General features: G+C 44.2%; 1 protein-coding gene across 3 annotated transcripts in view; it reads left to right on the forward strand.

Annotated features, from left to right (window-relative positions):
- Positions 1-17,500, forward strand: part of LOC123518625 — a 316,215-nt gene that overhangs the window by 289,521 nt on the left and 9,194 nt on the right. For all 3 annotated transcript variants that reach the window (XM_045279535.1, XM_045279533.1, XM_045279532.1), the window contains one exon: positions 11,274-11,336. Coding sequence is in view for 1 of the 3 variants with exons in the window: in XM_045279532.1 (XP_045135467.1) it covers positions 11,274-11,336 (63 nt within the window). In the remaining 2 variants the exon portion in view is untranslated. The remainder of the gene's footprint in view (positions 1-11,273; positions 11,337-17,500) is intronic.

The following is a 17,500-nucleotide window of genomic DNA, read 5'->3' on the forward strand; positions in this document are numbered from 1 at the left end:
TAATCCGCTGAAATGGGCGATGGTGATTGAGAGAGAGAGAGAGAGAGAGAGAGAGAGAGAGAGCCGTATTGGTTAACCCTTCTTCCTGTCCACCCTCTGTCCACCATCTACCCATCCTGCCCCCTCTCCTTTCCTCCCTTTCCTTCCTCCTTTCCATTCTTCGATCCTCCCTTTCTATCGCTACGTTTTTTTCTTCTACCTCTCTCTCTCTCTCTCTCTCTCTCTCTCTCTCTCTCTCTCTCTCTCTCTCTCTCTCTCTCTCGATTCTCGCTTTCCATCGGTTCCTTTCCTTCTACCCCTCCTTCCTTCGCTATCTCTCTCTCCCCGGCAGTGAGTCGTCCGGTGATTATGTTCCTATCATAGCTTCTTGTACGACATAATTCAACGTCGTGCCCCTGCGCCGCCTTGCTCCTGGTCGGTCGATTGGCTGAACCTGACCCATCGCATAGACTTCAAGCGCCGCCGAATCCCCCGCCGCTGTTGGGCCGCCCGATAGCCTCATTTGGAGTCGTGAATTGATGTTTCACCACCTTTAATTTTCCGTTTCCATACCAGGCTGGGGTAGGTTGTGTTGGCGTCCCTCGGAGCTCTACGGGAACTGGTCCTGGGTCTTAATTGCTGTTGTCACTCTCTTAGCGAATACACTTGATGATGGGGAGGAGCGCTCGTGTGTTCAGTGTGTGTGTGTGGGACTGTTTACTCCTACTCTCTCTCTCTCTCTCTCTCTCTCTCTCTCTCTCTCTCTCTCTCTCTCTCTCTCTCTCTCTCTCTCTCTCTCTCTCTCTCTCTCTCTCTCTCTCTCTCTCTCTCTCTCTCTCTCTCTCTCTCTGTAGCTCACCCTTTAGTTTCGATACCCTCTCGCCTCCCTCCCTCCTCTCTAAGTCTGTCCCTTACTCTCGCCAGCCTCTCACTTATCCGTCCACTTACTCAGTCTCCCTTTTATCTGGCCGTCTTATAGCGTGTCTGCCAATTATCTGCTTAAAGCAAATCTGCTTAGAGCCTCGACCTCTTTTGTCTAACGTTACATATACACCTTTCTTCTCTCTCTCTCTCTCTCTCTCTCTCTCTCTCTCTCTCTCTCTCTCTCTCTCTCTCTCTCTCTCTCTCTCTCTCTCTCTCTCTCTCTCTCTCTCTCTCTCTCTCTCTCTCTCTCTCTCTCTCTCTCTCTCTCAATATTCTCACTTACAGTTTCACTTTACGCTTTTATTTACAAGTTTTCCTCGCCCACCCTTCTTTTGTCTTCTGTACTTTATATCCGCTAATGTCGGGCCTTAGTCTTCGTTCTTGAATTTGTATTCCTCCTTGTTGTATCCTTGTCGTCTCTTGTATCTTATCTGTCCATCAGCCTCCACCCTACCATCTCCCTTATATCTTATCTTCCCGTCCCTTACACTCTGTCGTCTCTCTTACACATAACTTTACACGTCCCCCTCACTTCGGGCACTGCTCTCCCTTCACACGCATCACCTACCCTTCACCTTCCCTTCATTTAAAGTTCCCAGTTTAATCCTCTGACCCTCTCCTCCCTCCTCTTACCCAGTGATCTCCCTGCCTTTAATCTTCCACCTTACTCCCCTCCCCCAACCCTCCATATCCCCATTTCTTCCCTGCCCTCCACCACCCCCTAACCTTTCTCTTCTTCCTTTCCCTTTAGGTAGGTACTGTACTGTGCTACCTCACCCTTCCGTACCGAGTCTATCAATGGGGGAAATTCTTACTTTTTCTCTCAGGACAATAAGGGAGTCTTCCCCGGAGGCTCACTGTATAAACTCCTTGTGTTGACTCTTGGACCTGAGGTGAAGTCCCGAGTCCTGTGGAATTTGGGGTAATTGATTCGGCCGTAGCGATCTGCTGGGAGATTTTCAGAGGAACCGATGCCGCGTAAACACTAGACTGGCTTAGCGGCACCGTCAGGGGAAGGCCGTGGCGAGGGGCGGCGGGCGGGGCGCTGCTGGTGGTTGACTGGGCTGATAGGGGGCATTATACAGTTAGGAAGGGAGGGATGTTGTGGGGATAAGATCGGTTAGAAGGAATGTTACGTACGGTGGACAAGTAGGAGTGTTAGATAGATTAGATAAGGATGTTACGGATGATAAAAGGGAGGTACGTTGAATAGAGAGAGTGTAAGAGCGAGCCAATAACATGATAGGTCATGTTGTGTGGGGCCAAACAGGTGTCACATTAGCAGAACACGATTATTAAGGCGACAAAGTGATCGTATAGCGCTCCGGCATACTAATAAATAGAACACAGTATTACTAATGAGACTCCGTAATATAAATTTGCAAGAGAGGCTGGCCGAGTAATCATATGAGACACCCAACAGGCGTGACGTGCACTACAAACCCTGATTGACATATGATAATTTGTTGGTAAACACCTCAGGTAGGCGCCGAGTACACTGCTGACGACGGAACACTAAGCGGGAAGGCGGCGGGGAGGGAGAGGAGGAGGAGTCAGGCGCCGTCCACTATACCTTGTGTGATTGTGTTACCTGGAGCGAGTGGTAATTAGCTGGTAAAGAATGTTGATCATGTGTGGCCGGGTAGAACCATGTGTGTGAGGCTGCCAACTCAGGATGTGACCAAAGTGAAGGAGACGCGAACGTAGGAAGGAGAGAGAATGAGAAATAATGGATGGAAATAGCAGAAAAGTGCACAAATGAAGAGGAAAGTGAAATGAAAGCTAAACAGGTAAGATGAGCCATGAGGGTGGACAGGCAGGTAATGAAGAAGGAGCCGAGACAGTGGGCGATTACGCGGGTGAAATGAGGCAGGTGAAATAAGGTAAGGCATGCAATTAGCGAGAGTTATACCTAGGCCAGGAGACGAGGTGAGGCAGGACAGGTGTGCGATGACAAGAGGCGGAGGCGAGTTAGGCAAGGCGAGGCGGGATGAGAAGCAAGTTGAGGAGAAGGCCGGCCAGAGGGAGGCGGGGGCGAGGCAGGACGGGAGCGGCGGCGGCGTGGTGGGTCGATGGCATGCGCAAGGAGACAGTCATTAATTTTGGGCACAGTGAGGACCCACACCTGCTCCTGCCCTCCCTAGTACCCGCCGTCCTGCCCCAAACCCAACCCATCTTCCCTCCTGTACCCAATCCCTACTTTTTCCCTCACACAAAACCCAACGAAAGCCTCACGAATTATGTTTTTCTTTTACTGGTCTCCGCGTCTTCCTCTCTTCGTCCCCTTTCCTTCCACCACCTCCACCTCTTTTCATCCATTCCTCGCCGGCTGTTTCATTCTTCCTTACCTCTTCCACAAGCTTGAAATCATCTGCTCATCATCTGCGCTGCCTCCACTCAGGTGCTTTCATACCTAAGTCGTTCTTACTGTGTTCTTTCTGACTTCTGCGTAAAAGGAACCTCATTGCGTATGCCGTTGTGTATGCTACCTAGAGTACAGAGGACAGATGGACGGACAGAAACACACACACACACACACACACACACACACAGAGAGAGAGAGAGAGAGATGCCTGAGGGTAGTACCATTGTTGCTCGGCCTACCATAGCCACAGCCTCGACCATTCCCATTATTGGCGGTCATCATCATCATCATCATCATCATCATCATCTCATAATAGTCTCTTTTCAAATTATCCCTTCAGCTTCTCTTCATTCTCGTTCCACTAATTTGAGGGGAAAGAGAATGGGAAGAGAACAGTTGGAAAGATTTTTTGTCTATACTTTTAGTCCTTCTTCCTTCATCATTCTCGCCACTATCGTTGTTATCATTATTATCTATATTTATTTCTTTTTTTTTCCTTTTCCTTCTAGATCTGATTTTCTTTTTGTTTCAACCTTGTCTCTTGTTTCTCCACCTTTCCAGCTCCTTCTCCATCTCCATCTTCATCTTCATCTCCTCCTCCTCCTCCTCCTCCTCCTCCTCCTCCTCCTCCTCCTCCTCCTCCTCCTCCTCCTCCTCCTCCTCCTCCTCCTCCTCCTCCGGCCGCACTTGATCACCCTGTGGTCACTCACTTAATTAATTAGTCAGTCAGCCAGCTAGTCATAAAGCGAGGAAGTCAGTAGTCGTCTCCGTCGCCGTGTGGATATTTCAGTAATTTATGGAATTAATCACCATTGAGTTAATTAGCCAGTTTGTCAGTCAGTCACTACGTCTCCCAGTCAGTCGGGGAGGCAGCTCGCGGGGGGAATGTTAAAGTGTGTGTGTGTGTGTGTGTGTGTGTGTGTGTGTGTGTGTGTGTGTGTGTGTTTTCTTAGTATGGATTAGCCCTGCAGCACTTGACCGCCCCCCATCCCACACACACACACACACACACACACACACACACACGAGCATCCACACCCAAATCCCGGTCCCGAGTTATCGAAATATGCAATGCTCGCTGTAATTACCCGGCGAAACATGAGTGCCCGCGGGCCGTGGGTTGTGTAGTGGGTCACAGCCTCTCCACTTGCCTGCTCTCTCTCTCTCTCTCTCTCTCTCTCTCTCTCTCTCTCTCTCTCTCTCTCTCTCTCTCTCTCTCTCTCTCTCTCTCTCTCTCTCTCTCTCTCTCTCTCTCTCTCTCTCTCCATATCCAGAGAGGAAGAGAGAGGAGAGAGAGAGAGAGAGAGAGACGAGGGCAGACAGGTAGACAGACAGCAAGAAAGAAAGAAACAAAGACTGACAAACAGATAAAGAAGGCGCTGGAGTTTTTTGCCGCTGGAAGCTCACACACACACACACACACACACACACACACACACACACACACACACACACACACACACACACACACACACACACACACACACACACACACACAACAGCCATAGGTATTGTTTGATTTCCTTCGTTTTCTTCTTCTTCCTCCTCCTCCTCCCCCCTCCTTCTTCTTCTTCTTCTTCTTCCTCCTGTGCCTCCTCCTCCACAGTGCCGACTCTTCTCTGTAATGCCTGTGGTTAGTGTATTGTAGAGCAGAGGAGCAAGCAGCTTAAGGTAGCCAGGGCTTGGAGAACCGTTGCTGTTTGTGTGTAATCTTTGGTAATCCTGTGTAATCTTCTTCCTCTTATTGTTCTTTTCCCTTTCTCTTTCTTCTTGTTTTCATTCACCACCAGTACCACCACTACCACCACTGCTACCATGTTACTACTACTACTACTACTACTACTACTACTACTACTACTACCACCACCACTATATCTTTTATACACTCACTACCACAGCAACGAACACCACCACCGCCACCACCACAATAACAACAACAACAACAACAATACACCCACACCACCTACATCGCCTCCCTCCATTAGAATAACCATTACCATTACCATTACAGGAAGTTAATGGTTCTCGGGGTAGGCATGGTGCAGTGGGTGGGGAAGAGAGAAGGAGGGAGGCATTGAGGATAGGCATGAGGGATTGGGTGAGGGGAGGGAGGTGAGGAACCATGAGTAGGACCGAGCGAGGATAGAATACTGGCGTGGGTATGAGGGTATGGGGAGTGTGGGTATAGTGTAGGTGGTTGAGCCTTCTCCGCCTCCTCGTCCGTCTCCTCCGTCTCCCTACCGTTCCCTTTCCATGCCCGTCTCCCACACAAAAGGGCGGACCTGCGGATATCAGGGAGACAATAGACCACGTAACTAATGACTGATGGAAGCCGCCCGTGTCCTTCTCCCTTCCAGCTGTCCGTCGTGCTCGTTTCACTTAGTAGGTAGCCATTTCCCCTTCCCTTGGCCGCTAGTTTTCATCCCCAACGCCCTGCTGACCACGTGGCGTCTCATCTCATCTCATGCACAACCTTCCCTTACCTATCTCTCTCTCTCTCTCCCTTCTTCTCTTCTACATCCCTCCTATTGTCCTGTCCCTTCGTCTCCAGTTTTCGTCTTCAAGTGACCACATGGCTTTTCAGTAGTGTACATTTGTTTTTGTTTTTTATCATCCCTCTTTTTTTTCTATGTTCGTGGTGCTTTGTTGTCGCGTTAGTCTTTTTCTATCGTATCTTGTAACATCAAACTTTTTTTCTCTTCTATTTTTGTATTCCTCCGTTTCGTTGTTGCCTTATCCATGCCCTTTTCGTCTCTAGTATGTCTGTGTCTCTTTATCGTCCGCATTTCATCTCTTTTCTCCTGTCTATATCATTGGGCCTTTCCTTATTTTTGTTCTATTTTTATATTCCTCTGTTTTCTTGCTACCATCTCCACGTTCTTTTCAGCCGTAGTGTTTCTGTGTCTCTTTATTCCACGGGTTTCATCTCGTTATTGTACTGCAACAATCAAATCACTTCCTACACTTTACACCCTTCCTCTGCCAAACGCTAGTGCTCCGTGCGTGTTCCTGTTTCACCACACACCATCTTCACACGTCAGACTCCCTTGCTTCTCTTCTCCCTGTCACCCCCTAAAAAAAAAGTCCTCATCCAGATAAGTCTCGACCTCATAGTGAAGAAATGAGAATTAAAAGGCCGCCAGTTGTCTCACTTTACTCCCAAATTTCATCAAAGATTGAATTATACATTTTTTTTCTGGTTCTCAGTTTATTAATGATCTTATTTTTTTTAGGGAGTCTTGTTTTTTCCTCCCTTCAGTCCATCATAAGTGGCCACTCCCCCCCCCACAAAACCATTATTGCCACTATTAGCATTGGTTATCTTTCAGGGAATCTTGAGTGTCGTAGAGAGAGAGAGAGAGAGAGAGAGAGAGAGAGAGAGAGAGAGAGAGAGAGAGAATCCTGTCGTTATTAGTCATTTTACAACTTTGTCATTAGCTAATCCTGTCTGCCGTCTGCCTCAGCCTCACCTGGGCCGGTTTTGTCTTTACCCCGGGAAGCGAGAGACGAGGATGCCTTCAGATTTCCTGCGATTGTTCCTCTCACTTATGTATTCTATTCTATTTCGCGTTGTTTCTCACTTATTTATGTCTTTCTTGTTGATGCTCTGTGTTTCAGTACTTTTTTTTCTCGTCTCATGTCTTTATTTTCACTAACCTATTTTGTTGGGTGTGTGTTCATGTGAGGATTACGTATTTCAGGTTTGCATTCTTCTGTTCATCTTATTCCTCCCCTCCCTTTTATTTCGTTGCACGTTTCCCACTCTCCCTTTGTATATCTTAGTTCACATTCTCCCTTCTCTTCCTCAGCATTTTCCGTTGCAATCTTCTCTCGTTACCTTGACAAAACTCCCCTCTGAAAAAAAGGAAATAAGCTGTTTTATCCTCTGATTGAAAACGCATAAAACCAATAATTAATTCTGGATCGTTTGCCCCACCCTGCCTCCCTTTGCCCCGCCCCGCCTCCCTTTGCCCCGCCCCGACACGGACCTAGGACATGAATAGAAACTCCCACACTAAGCGGAACCTAATCCCACGACAAACGGAATCTAATCCCTCTCCTGTCACCTATACCCTGTTTTTGTCGCCCTCCGAATAAAAGGCGGACACGGAGGGCGTTCTGTATCCGTCACACTCCCGCTCCTTCATCCCCGCCGGAGCAACTCAGCGTCTGCCGGGCCAGCCTTGGATACCCGCTGATGTTTGTGAGAGAGAGAGAGAGAGAGAGAGAGAGAGAGAGAGAGAGAGAGAGAGAGAATGAACGTATATATGTATGGAGAAAGAAAAGAGAGATGATGGCGATATTTCAGCGGCGAAGAAATGAAATCCCCCGCACGACAGAACGTCAGCCGGTCTTGAATGGGACAACCATTTGGCTGAGAATTAATGGTCCGTGATCCTTTCCCACCTCCCCTTCTTTTATTCCCTCTCGCTCCCATCGTAATGGCTACATTTATTAATTTCTCCGAATATTTTTGGTCCACGTTTTGAGTTGGCGATTTCAACGAGGCGGAAAGTAATGATCTGCGCATTTCTGCCGTCGAATTATTAAGTTGAGTGGTGAAGACTAAAATGAAGGTGATGGAAGAGAGTCCTTAGCGTTTTGCAGAATAGCCAACTCACGCTACACGCCAAGACACACAAAAACAAAATAACAACATAAATGAAACTGCCCTGCTGGAGGAGGCAAATGACCTTCACAAAGTACTTGGAACTGTGCTGGTTTTTGGTTTCGGGATAAAAGGAAGACAGTAAACGCGAGAAGTCCTCCTCTCTTACCTTGACTTTTCTTCTTTTTTTTTCCTCCTCGTCCTCCTCCTCCTCCTCCTCCTCCTCCTCCTCCTCCCTCCTCCATCCTACCGCTCATCCTGCCTCCCTCCAATCGCTTCAGCCGCCTATTCTCCCATAATTATTACATTGCTCTACAGTCTCCATCTGCTTCCATCTTTCTCCTTGTCTCAGTTTCCTTTGTTTGTTCGGAGCAGCATCCCTTAGCATCTTTCTTTCTCCTTGTTTCCCTTCACCTGTCACTTGTTCCTGTTTATCTCTCTCTCTCTCTCTCTCTCTCTCTCTCTCTCTCTCTCTCTCTCTCTCTCTCTCTCTCTCTCTCTCTCTCTCTCTCTCTCTCTCTCTCTCTCTCTCTTCTTCTCTTCTTCTCCCTGTCACTCAAATGCTTCTATTTTATTTATTTTTTCCATCCTTTCTCTTTTCTTTTCTTCTTACTTCCTTTTCTTTTCTTTCTTTCTAACTCTGTTTCTCTTCTCATCTCTCTCTCTCTCTCTCTCTCTCTCTCTCTCTCTCTCTCTCTCTCTCTCTCTCTCTCTCTCTCAAGCCTTTTTCTGCATTCCATATCTTCCTGTCTCCCTTCTTAGTACGTCTTCCTGTGCCTTTCCCTTCCCCTCCCTCCTTCTTCTCTCTTTCCCTCTCTCATCCACTCCTCCTATCCTCTCATCCACTCCTCTTCTTCTTCCCCCCCCCTGTCCGTCCTGCCTGGTTCCCCCTCGGCGGTCTGTCTTGGTGATTGGCCAACATCACCCTCAGCTTATTTCCATGTTTTTGTAAACTTTGGAATGGTCCAAGTCAACACTTAATGGTTTACAGTGAACACACACACACACACACACACACACACACACACACACACACACACACACACACACACACACACACACACACACACACACACACGCGCGCGTTTTACACTTCCCGTATTCTTATTTGAGTTTTTTCTGCTCACTTTGTTTTTCATTCATTTCTGGAGAGAGAGAGAGAGAGAGAGAGAGAGAGAGAGAGAGAGAGAGAGAGAGAGAGAGAGAGAGAGAGAGAGAGAGAGAGAGAGAGTGTTTACTCCTCAGCAGGTCAAGTCAGGTCAGCTGGCGCCTGGTGGAGAGGGCCTCTGAGAGCATCTCCTCAAGAGCCACACTTGCCGCACTGTGAACTAAAGATCTCAAGGATAAAGATAAATATATATGTATAGGTTAAAGGAAAGTATTTAATCGATTTTTATAAATATCAGAATATTTCTTATGCGTGCGACGAGGTTGTGTCTATTTTGATGTAGTTTGTTCTTGTTATGTCTTTATTTTACTTGATTCTTGCAGACATTATCTTTGTTTAGCTGTGCAGGGAGATGGCTCGTAAGACGACCCTCGCTATGGGATGTTGCAGACTGTGATATGTAAGGATTTTGTTCTAAATTTTCAGATTTGGCTTTTCTGCTTATCCTCTCCATTTATGTATATATTCCGAGGTGGAGGTCGCCTGTGGTTGGTCACCTTGCTGGCCGCACACTCACTCTCCCTCTGTCAACACTGAGGGGCTGAGACTTCTCAAACACACGCGGCCGCCTCAGTTTGGTCAGCGAATGGAGTTTCTTACCTCGTCTTGTTGACTTGTTATTGTTGGCCGCGTCGGAGCTTTTGGGGCGGTATTTCGCTTAATTCATCGAACACTAAGGATATATATATATATATATATATATATATATATATATATATATATATATATATATATATATATATATATATATATATGAAATGGAGGAGAACGTATGATTTTAATCGGAAAGAAGTTATATCAGATACATAGATTACAAAATAAATAACAGATGCAGTTAGTGTTTTTGAGTGTTTTTAAGTAATTATGATGTCGCGCAGAGGCAACATATTCATAATGTGTGATTTTTACCTTCAAACTTGTAAGTTAAAAGAAAATTAAGATAATTAAACTTCTGTATAATTATGGCTTTTTTTGTAAAATTTGTAGATATTAACTTGAAAAAACTCGATTAACATTAAAGGTATTCATTTTTAGGCTGAGCAGTTTATACAGTGGTACGTACTATAGGTACAAATGAAAGAAAAAAATACACATGTGCCGTCATCACGTTCCTTGTCTGCATGTTGCTGTGCTCAGTCCGTACTTGGAGGCAAACTAAATATGAGAGAACAGGAATGTGTTTACCATATCTGAAGATGAAGATGTGCTCTCTATAGTGGATTCTTTTTCTTCTTTTTTTTCAGATTTTCTATGACTATTGCACTAGAATAAAAAGTAAACCCCATGTGCTTGTGCTTTTTAGTAACGCGCTTATTATGAGTAACGAAGTCTGTCAGATCAGCGTGGCGAAAATAGTGTTCACTTTAATTTCAAGGTGTTGTTTGCCCGTGTAAGCGTTGGAGCGGATGGGAGTGGGGGTTGCGGTGCGAGGTGTGGGTGTGGGTGTTGGTGGCTCGGTGGGGGGCGGAGGGGCAGCGGGCGATGTGTACAGTGGGTGGTGGTGTCGGGGCGGCCGTGAGACAGTGTGGCCTGGAGATGGATGACCCTGGCAGCCGGCGTGGTTAGGGAGGCTTTGGGTGAGCGGGGAGGGGATGAGGAGGAGAAGCAGTGTTGGTATGATGTGAATGTTTAGGTCTAGTATGGAACACTTTATATTGGACTTGCTTTTTTTACTTGTTTTTTTCTTTTCCAGAGTTAATGTACATTGCTTGCATTGTTATTGTGTTTGTGTGTTTTTTGTTGTTATTTTTTTCCTTTCATATGCGTAATTAATCAACCGCCTTTGTGTTCGTCTTCATAACAAACACTCGTGTATGCTTTTAGTTTTTTTTTTTTTTCATTTCTTCTTTTTTTTCTATTGCATTGTGGTTTTCCTTTTGTGTGCGACGCTTGTTGTCTCACGTGACTCTTTTGTTTTCTCTTTCTGGTAACGTTTTCTTTTCTAAATCATGTGACTTTTTATTCTCTTTGGTTTTCGCATGAATGTTCTTTGTTTGTTTTCCTATTTGCTTGCGTATTCCTTTTTTTTCATATATAGAACTTTATTTTGCTTATTTTTAACGCGAATTTTCTTCTCTCTAAAACATGTGACTTACTCGCTTGAACGTGTTTTAATTTGCAGACTTATAGGAACAAGTATGTTCTTATTTATGGAATTCTTGTTTTCTTTGTATAGCGCTCGAATATTTGCTGTGTTTTTCTTGTAACATTTCCTTGTTTTGTTGCAGTTTCTGGATGACGAAGTGACCCAGCAACACAACGCCTGCCAGCGTGACACCCAGTGCTACCAGGTAAGCACTGACCACCGCACCACCACCACCACCACCACCACCACCACCACCACCACCACCACCACCACTACTACTACTACCAACTCTCCCAGTCTTCCTTCTGTTTCTCACGTTCCCTCCCTTACTTTTACATCTAGTCTGTTTTACTTGTTTCTTCACCACTTTGCTTTTTCACTTGTTTCAATCGTACATGCGCTTTTTGTGCCTTTAGTTTTTAGTCCCCGGTCGCTTGGTTGTCTTGGGGCACCAATATTGTTTTCTTACCTGTCTGTTTTATCTCGTACAAGTTGGTTTTCGTTATTCCATCCTGATTTCTTTTCTGTTAAATGTTGTGTCTGTCTCATTCTTTCACTATATTTCTCATTCTATTTATCTTACCTATTGTGTGGTGTCGTGTCTGGGTATCTGAGTAGCCCTAGTTTTTGCCGGTGTGGGTGAGGGCCGGGTGGGCCTCAGAGGGCAGCGCTGGGGATTGGGCTGCCGATGGAGCTGGTTGGTGGCGAGGAAATGACTGTTCTCCTAACTGACTTTGGGGAATTTTATCTTGTCTTACAAGAGACCAGTTTGGGGTAATGTCTCGCATCGAACTGATTTTTGTGGCAAGAAAATGTGTGACGAACTGATTTTATGCAAGACCGTTGACTCCAGACTGACCCTGTGTGTTGCGACAGTTCTAGCCAGACGACCCAACTGGAGTTGAAATTTACGTTAGTTAGTACAGCTCCACTACCATCGCGGTTACATGTCCACTAATCTACTTCATCCACTTCCTGTGCGTTGTGTTCTTTCTCTCCATATCAAGTCCTCTTATTTGCGGGAAGTCTTGAAAAAAAGTAAATAATTAAATGGGTGAAAATGTTATATATCTATCTATTTATATATTGATAAATTTTCGACAAATTATATAGGATACAATTGAAAGCTCTCTACACACATTGGAATCATGTGTGGGGTATTTTGCTGAACTTCTGATCAAGGCTGTGAGAAACTTGCCCCAAGCCTTTACTCAGGGACCTCCAAGTGTGAGGCTAAGATTTCCATATCCATGTAACTTGTCATCAAGAATCGTACATTGCATCAAACAATATATTTTATGCTGTAGGGTTCAACTGCATCATGTTAGGTATCAGTTGCATAATGTGAGAGCAGATCAAAGACATCCACTAGAAAATATAGTATGCGTGCAAGTTCATATTAAGAAGGATCATGAAACGACAATGAAGGGCAGGTAAGACAGAACGAATGCAGCTAAATATTAAAAAGATACCGAATTAAAGACAAAAACATTACTTGCTCCATCACTCAAGATGCGTAAAATTCATCGTGCAGAAGTCATCCGTCAAGCCCCGCCACCCATTCCTCCCTCCAGCCTTCCGTCACAACACCGCCTCTGAACCAATCCCACGACTCACCTCCACCACCTACCGCCGCCTTTTCTTTTTCTGTCAAGCCTTCCTACTCCTATCACTTCAAGGCGCCTCCCTCTCCCCTCTCTCTGCGTCACCCCGGCAGGCAACTCACCCTCGCCATCCGGTCACACATCAGCGTCGCAGCGTACGTACATACGAGCACACCTTCCTGGGTCGCCTTTCAGCGGTGAGGGACTGGCGAGGCGCTGGCTGGGGTGGTGGGAGCCGTCTTGCTGGTAGTCGATGAAGTTTGCGATGCTCACTTGTTACGCCCACAAAGCCTGACTAACGAGGGTGTGGATCCCTCTCCAGATGCTATCTCCACCTCTCACTATAGGAGCCACAATAGATGAAATGAATGCGTTGTTTTGGCGTGTCCGCTTCATCCGCTTATAACTGCTATCACAGCCGTCACGCGTTGCGGCTCACGGAGACTTGGCGGGATTGTGCCTCGCCGCCGATTTGATTTCATCGTGCAAAAAAAAAAAAATAACGTGTGTGTGTGTGTGTGTGTGTGTGTGTGATATATGGGAATAACTTTTTTCTCATTATTGTTATTATTTTTATTGTTACTGTTATTATTATTACTGTTATCTACTCTTATTTCTGTTGTTATGATTGAATTTATTATCATTAGTGCTCGCCAGTAATTACAGTTTGTGGAGTGAGTGAGGCGCGTATCGTGGAGGCAGCGGCGGGAGACACTATCAGCTCATCTCGGCGGGACACAAACCCTCAGAACTTGCATTTTCATCGCGGTGTGAGGCGGTCATTAGGAAGCCGAGTCCCGATAGCGTCCGTTCCTCCCCCAAAGCCATCCCGTGGGCGGCTCTAGGAGTCATTTTGTTGCCCTTTAGTAGCGGTTTGACGACCATTCAGTGAGGGAAGAGTTGCCAGTGACGCTTCGAAGGGTACCAAGGATTTTTTTGTATATAGTGAAGGAAGAAAGCAAAACGATGGGAGAAAGTTTTGTTTTCTATTTTATCCTTGTTTTCAGTCTCCATTTTCCATACCTGCATATTTATTTACTATTTTCGAAGTGAGTTTTTGTGTGTGCGTGTCTCATAAGTCATTTTTCGTGGATTTTCTCTCCATATCTCCCTTTCTTGTCTCCGGCTCCTCCTCACGTCATGATTAGCAGCACTTTTTGTTTCCTTTTCTTTTCTCTCCTTAAGTACCGTCCCTCGACTCTCTCTCTCTCTCTCTCTCTCTCTCTCTCTCTCTCTCTCTCTCTCTCTCTCTCTCTCTCTCTCTCTCTCTCTCTCTCTCTCTCTCTCTCTGTATTTTATTGATTCAAGGCATTCAAAGGAAATACCAATGTTGAAACCAGTAGGCTCTAGTCATTCAGCGTCACCTCTCACGAAGCTGTGACGTGCATAGAGAGAGAGAGAGAGAGAGAGAGAGAGAGAGAGAGAGAGAGAGAGAGAGAGAGAGAGAGATTTCGGATGGTAATGGAAAGAAACACACACACACACACACACACACACACACACACACACACACACACACACACACACACACACACACACACACACAGACAAGGAGCAAGGAAGGGCGCCTCCACCGTAAGCCTTGCTGGAGACGACCCACAAAGACCGGCGGACTGTGATAGGGAACCCGTGAAATTCTGCCTTTGTGTGCCCCGCTTTTTTTCTGCTCCTGGTTGAAGGGGGGTGTGGGGGGTTATCGGAAGGGCAACAAGGGCGGGGAAGTGCTGCTGCTGCTGGTGTTGTTGGAGTGGAGGAGCCAGCATTGGTGTTGTGGGCGAGGCAGTGGTCGTGTTTGTAAGACGTAGCACTGGAAGATTTTATGAGTTTACCTGTGTTTGATTCGTTTTCTTAATCCCTTGAGTACTGGAACGTATTACTACCACGAGTTTTGGGCATGATTAGACGATTTTTATTGACATTAGGAAGGGTTTATGGGAGGTCAAAAGATTAACGGCCAGAGTCTTCACTATTTTAATCCCCACATAAGTTTCTGAAGCTGTATAAAATCAGCAAATAGTAAGCAGAATGAATATTGAAATACGTTGTGGTACTGAAAAGTTAAGCATTTCATCGTACACCTTGCTTTGTTTAACTGGCTATAGTGGAGGTTATTGTAGTTTCATAGACTCTTTTCTTCAATATAGGGTTTGTTTGATACGAAATAGGCATATCTCTATTGGGTGAAAAATACAATTATCACAACTCTTTATAGTTAAACTGCATTTTACTACATCATTTCATCCCATAACTTGTTCTATTTAGTCGCCTGTAGTGAAGGTTATTGTAGTTTCATAGATTTTTTCAATATAGTGTTTGTTTATTACGAAATAGGCATCCTTATTGGGGGAAAGTGTAAACTATCAGAACGCTACTTGTTATCTTACATTAACTTTAGCGCTATCCTTTAACTTGTTCTATTTTAACAGGCTGTACTGGAAGTTATTGTAGTTTCATGCATTTTTTTTTTTTTTTGTAAGTAACTTTAGAGATAGTTTAACACGAAATAGACGTCCTTATTGGGAAGAAATACAATCATCAGAACTCTACTAGTTATTTTACTGGCTGTAGTGGAGGTTATTTCATGTGTCATGGATGTTTTTTCAAATGTTGAGTGAGAGTTTAACATGAAATATGCATCATTAAGGAGAAAAATAGGATATTCAGTCGAACCTTACTAGTCATCCGTGTAGCCTTTTGAATATTGTCTTTTTTTCTCTCTTTTTAGTCTTGATGGGAGAACAAAGCATTGGAGAATACCAACCTTTGACTCCCATTATGAAACCCTTCCATCTCCCATGAGTGTGGTTTTAAAAAGACAGATGATTATTCGGCATTTTATGGGTATTTTTTTTTTATCTGTGGATGATACAGAAGCAGAATCCTTGTTAAAAGTATCACAAGAATCACTAGAGAATATGTTTGAAAGTATTAACAACTTCCACCGTGGCCTATTAAAGCTACACTCGAGGTCAGACGTCGGAATGTTTGAGAATAAGAGTCTTTTTCGGAAGATGGGAAGGATTAAAGACTGTTTTGATGTGTCAGGATCGAAAAAATAGTTGATTAAAATGAGAATGATATGATTAGTATTATGAGGAGAATAGGTAGTACTTATTGATGACGATGGTGATTGATTATATTGAGGCTGAGGATTACTGTATAGGTGAAAATGATTGGTTCTCGTGAAGACAGTGAGGATGGCATTCTATTGTCATGGAAATGATGAATAATTACAGTGAATATAGTGGAAATAAGATTGTGTTATGTGTTGTAAGGGTTTTTCTTTCTTTTTCTTCTCTTTTTCAACGGACGTGATAAAGAGGGTATTTTGATTAGTGTAGTGCTGGTATAGATTAACCTCTTTAGTACCATGACGCATTTTCATATTTATTCTGCCTACTAATTTGGTGATTCTATACAGCTGCAGCAACTTACGTAGGGATTAGAATAATGAAGACTCTAGCTATTAATCTGACTTCCATAGACCCTTTCTAATATATGTAAATTGTCTAATCATACCCAAAACTCATGATAAAAATACGTTCCAGTACTGAAAGGGCTGATTATGTTGATTGATTTGGATGTTTAGTCTTATTTTCCTAAAGCAAAAGTAGTATATTATAATAAAAAAAGGGACAGAATAGAATGCTTTCATGAATATACTCACTTCTGACTCTTTTCTCTTGCTTAGCAGTATTTGCTCTTTGTTGAGTTGCTGTTGATATGGTTTGTGTCTGTATCAGGAACGCTGCTGCTAATAGTGGTGAGAGTATAGATAAAAGTATTTACTATACTATTGATACTAATACAAACCACTACAATAATGATGATGATGATAATAATAATAATAGTAATAATAATAATAATAATAATGATAATAATAATAGTAATAATAATGATAATAATAATAATAATAATAATAATAATGATAATAAAGTAATGATGATTATAATAATATAATAATAATAATAATAATAATAATAATAATTTACGCAGATTTGCCTTTCAGCTCATGACAAAGAATATAAAGAATAAAAGAGAGAATAAAGAAAACTAAAGGTAGATAAGGGACAGTAAAGTGTCATGTAAGAATAATCAAAGCGCTTCCTTTCGCCTATCAATACAAAAAAAAAAAAAATCGTTCTTTCGGAATCTTCTTCTATATAGACAGTAGAGAGGAACTTGAAGATGATACTATTTCTGCTACTACTACTACTACTACTACTACTACTACTACTACTACTACTACTACTACTACTACTACTACTACTACAACTACCAATTATATTCCTATCCACTCTACTCTACGGCTCCTTCTTCCCAAACATTCCTTACCTACCTACCTTTCTTTTCTACCAACCTTTCCTCACATATATTTTTTCCTGCTCGCTTCCCTTTCCCCCACTGGCCTCTGCTTTTCTCACATCCGCCCTTCATCCACACCTTTCTTCCGTGCACGACATTCTTTCCTGCCTCCTCCTTTCTCTTTCTCTTAAGAGTGACAAGAGTTATTGTTTTTTGTTAACCTGGCCGCCTGTCCTCGCCCTTCTCTTACTAATTAATGTGTAGTGACGCTAATCACCCCCTTCCCGTCGCCCCTCCTGTCAACCCCTTCCATCACCTGCTCCCCCTCCCCCCTTCCTATCATCTAATGTGGCGCCCTCTTGGCTCTCCTCCCTCAGTCATCTCTGTCGTTTGCCTCCCCTCCTGTCATCGGTTTCCGTCACTTTAGTCATTCTGCCACACATCACCGTCCCGCCCTCGC

Source organism: Portunus trituberculatus, chromosome 44 (assembly GCF_017591435.1).
Source record: "Portunus trituberculatus isolate SZX2019 chromosome 44, ASM1759143v1, whole genome shotgun sequence".
Classification (NCBI taxonomy): domain Eukaryota; kingdom Metazoa; phylum Arthropoda; class Malacostraca; order Decapoda; family Portunidae; genus Portunus; species Portunus trituberculatus.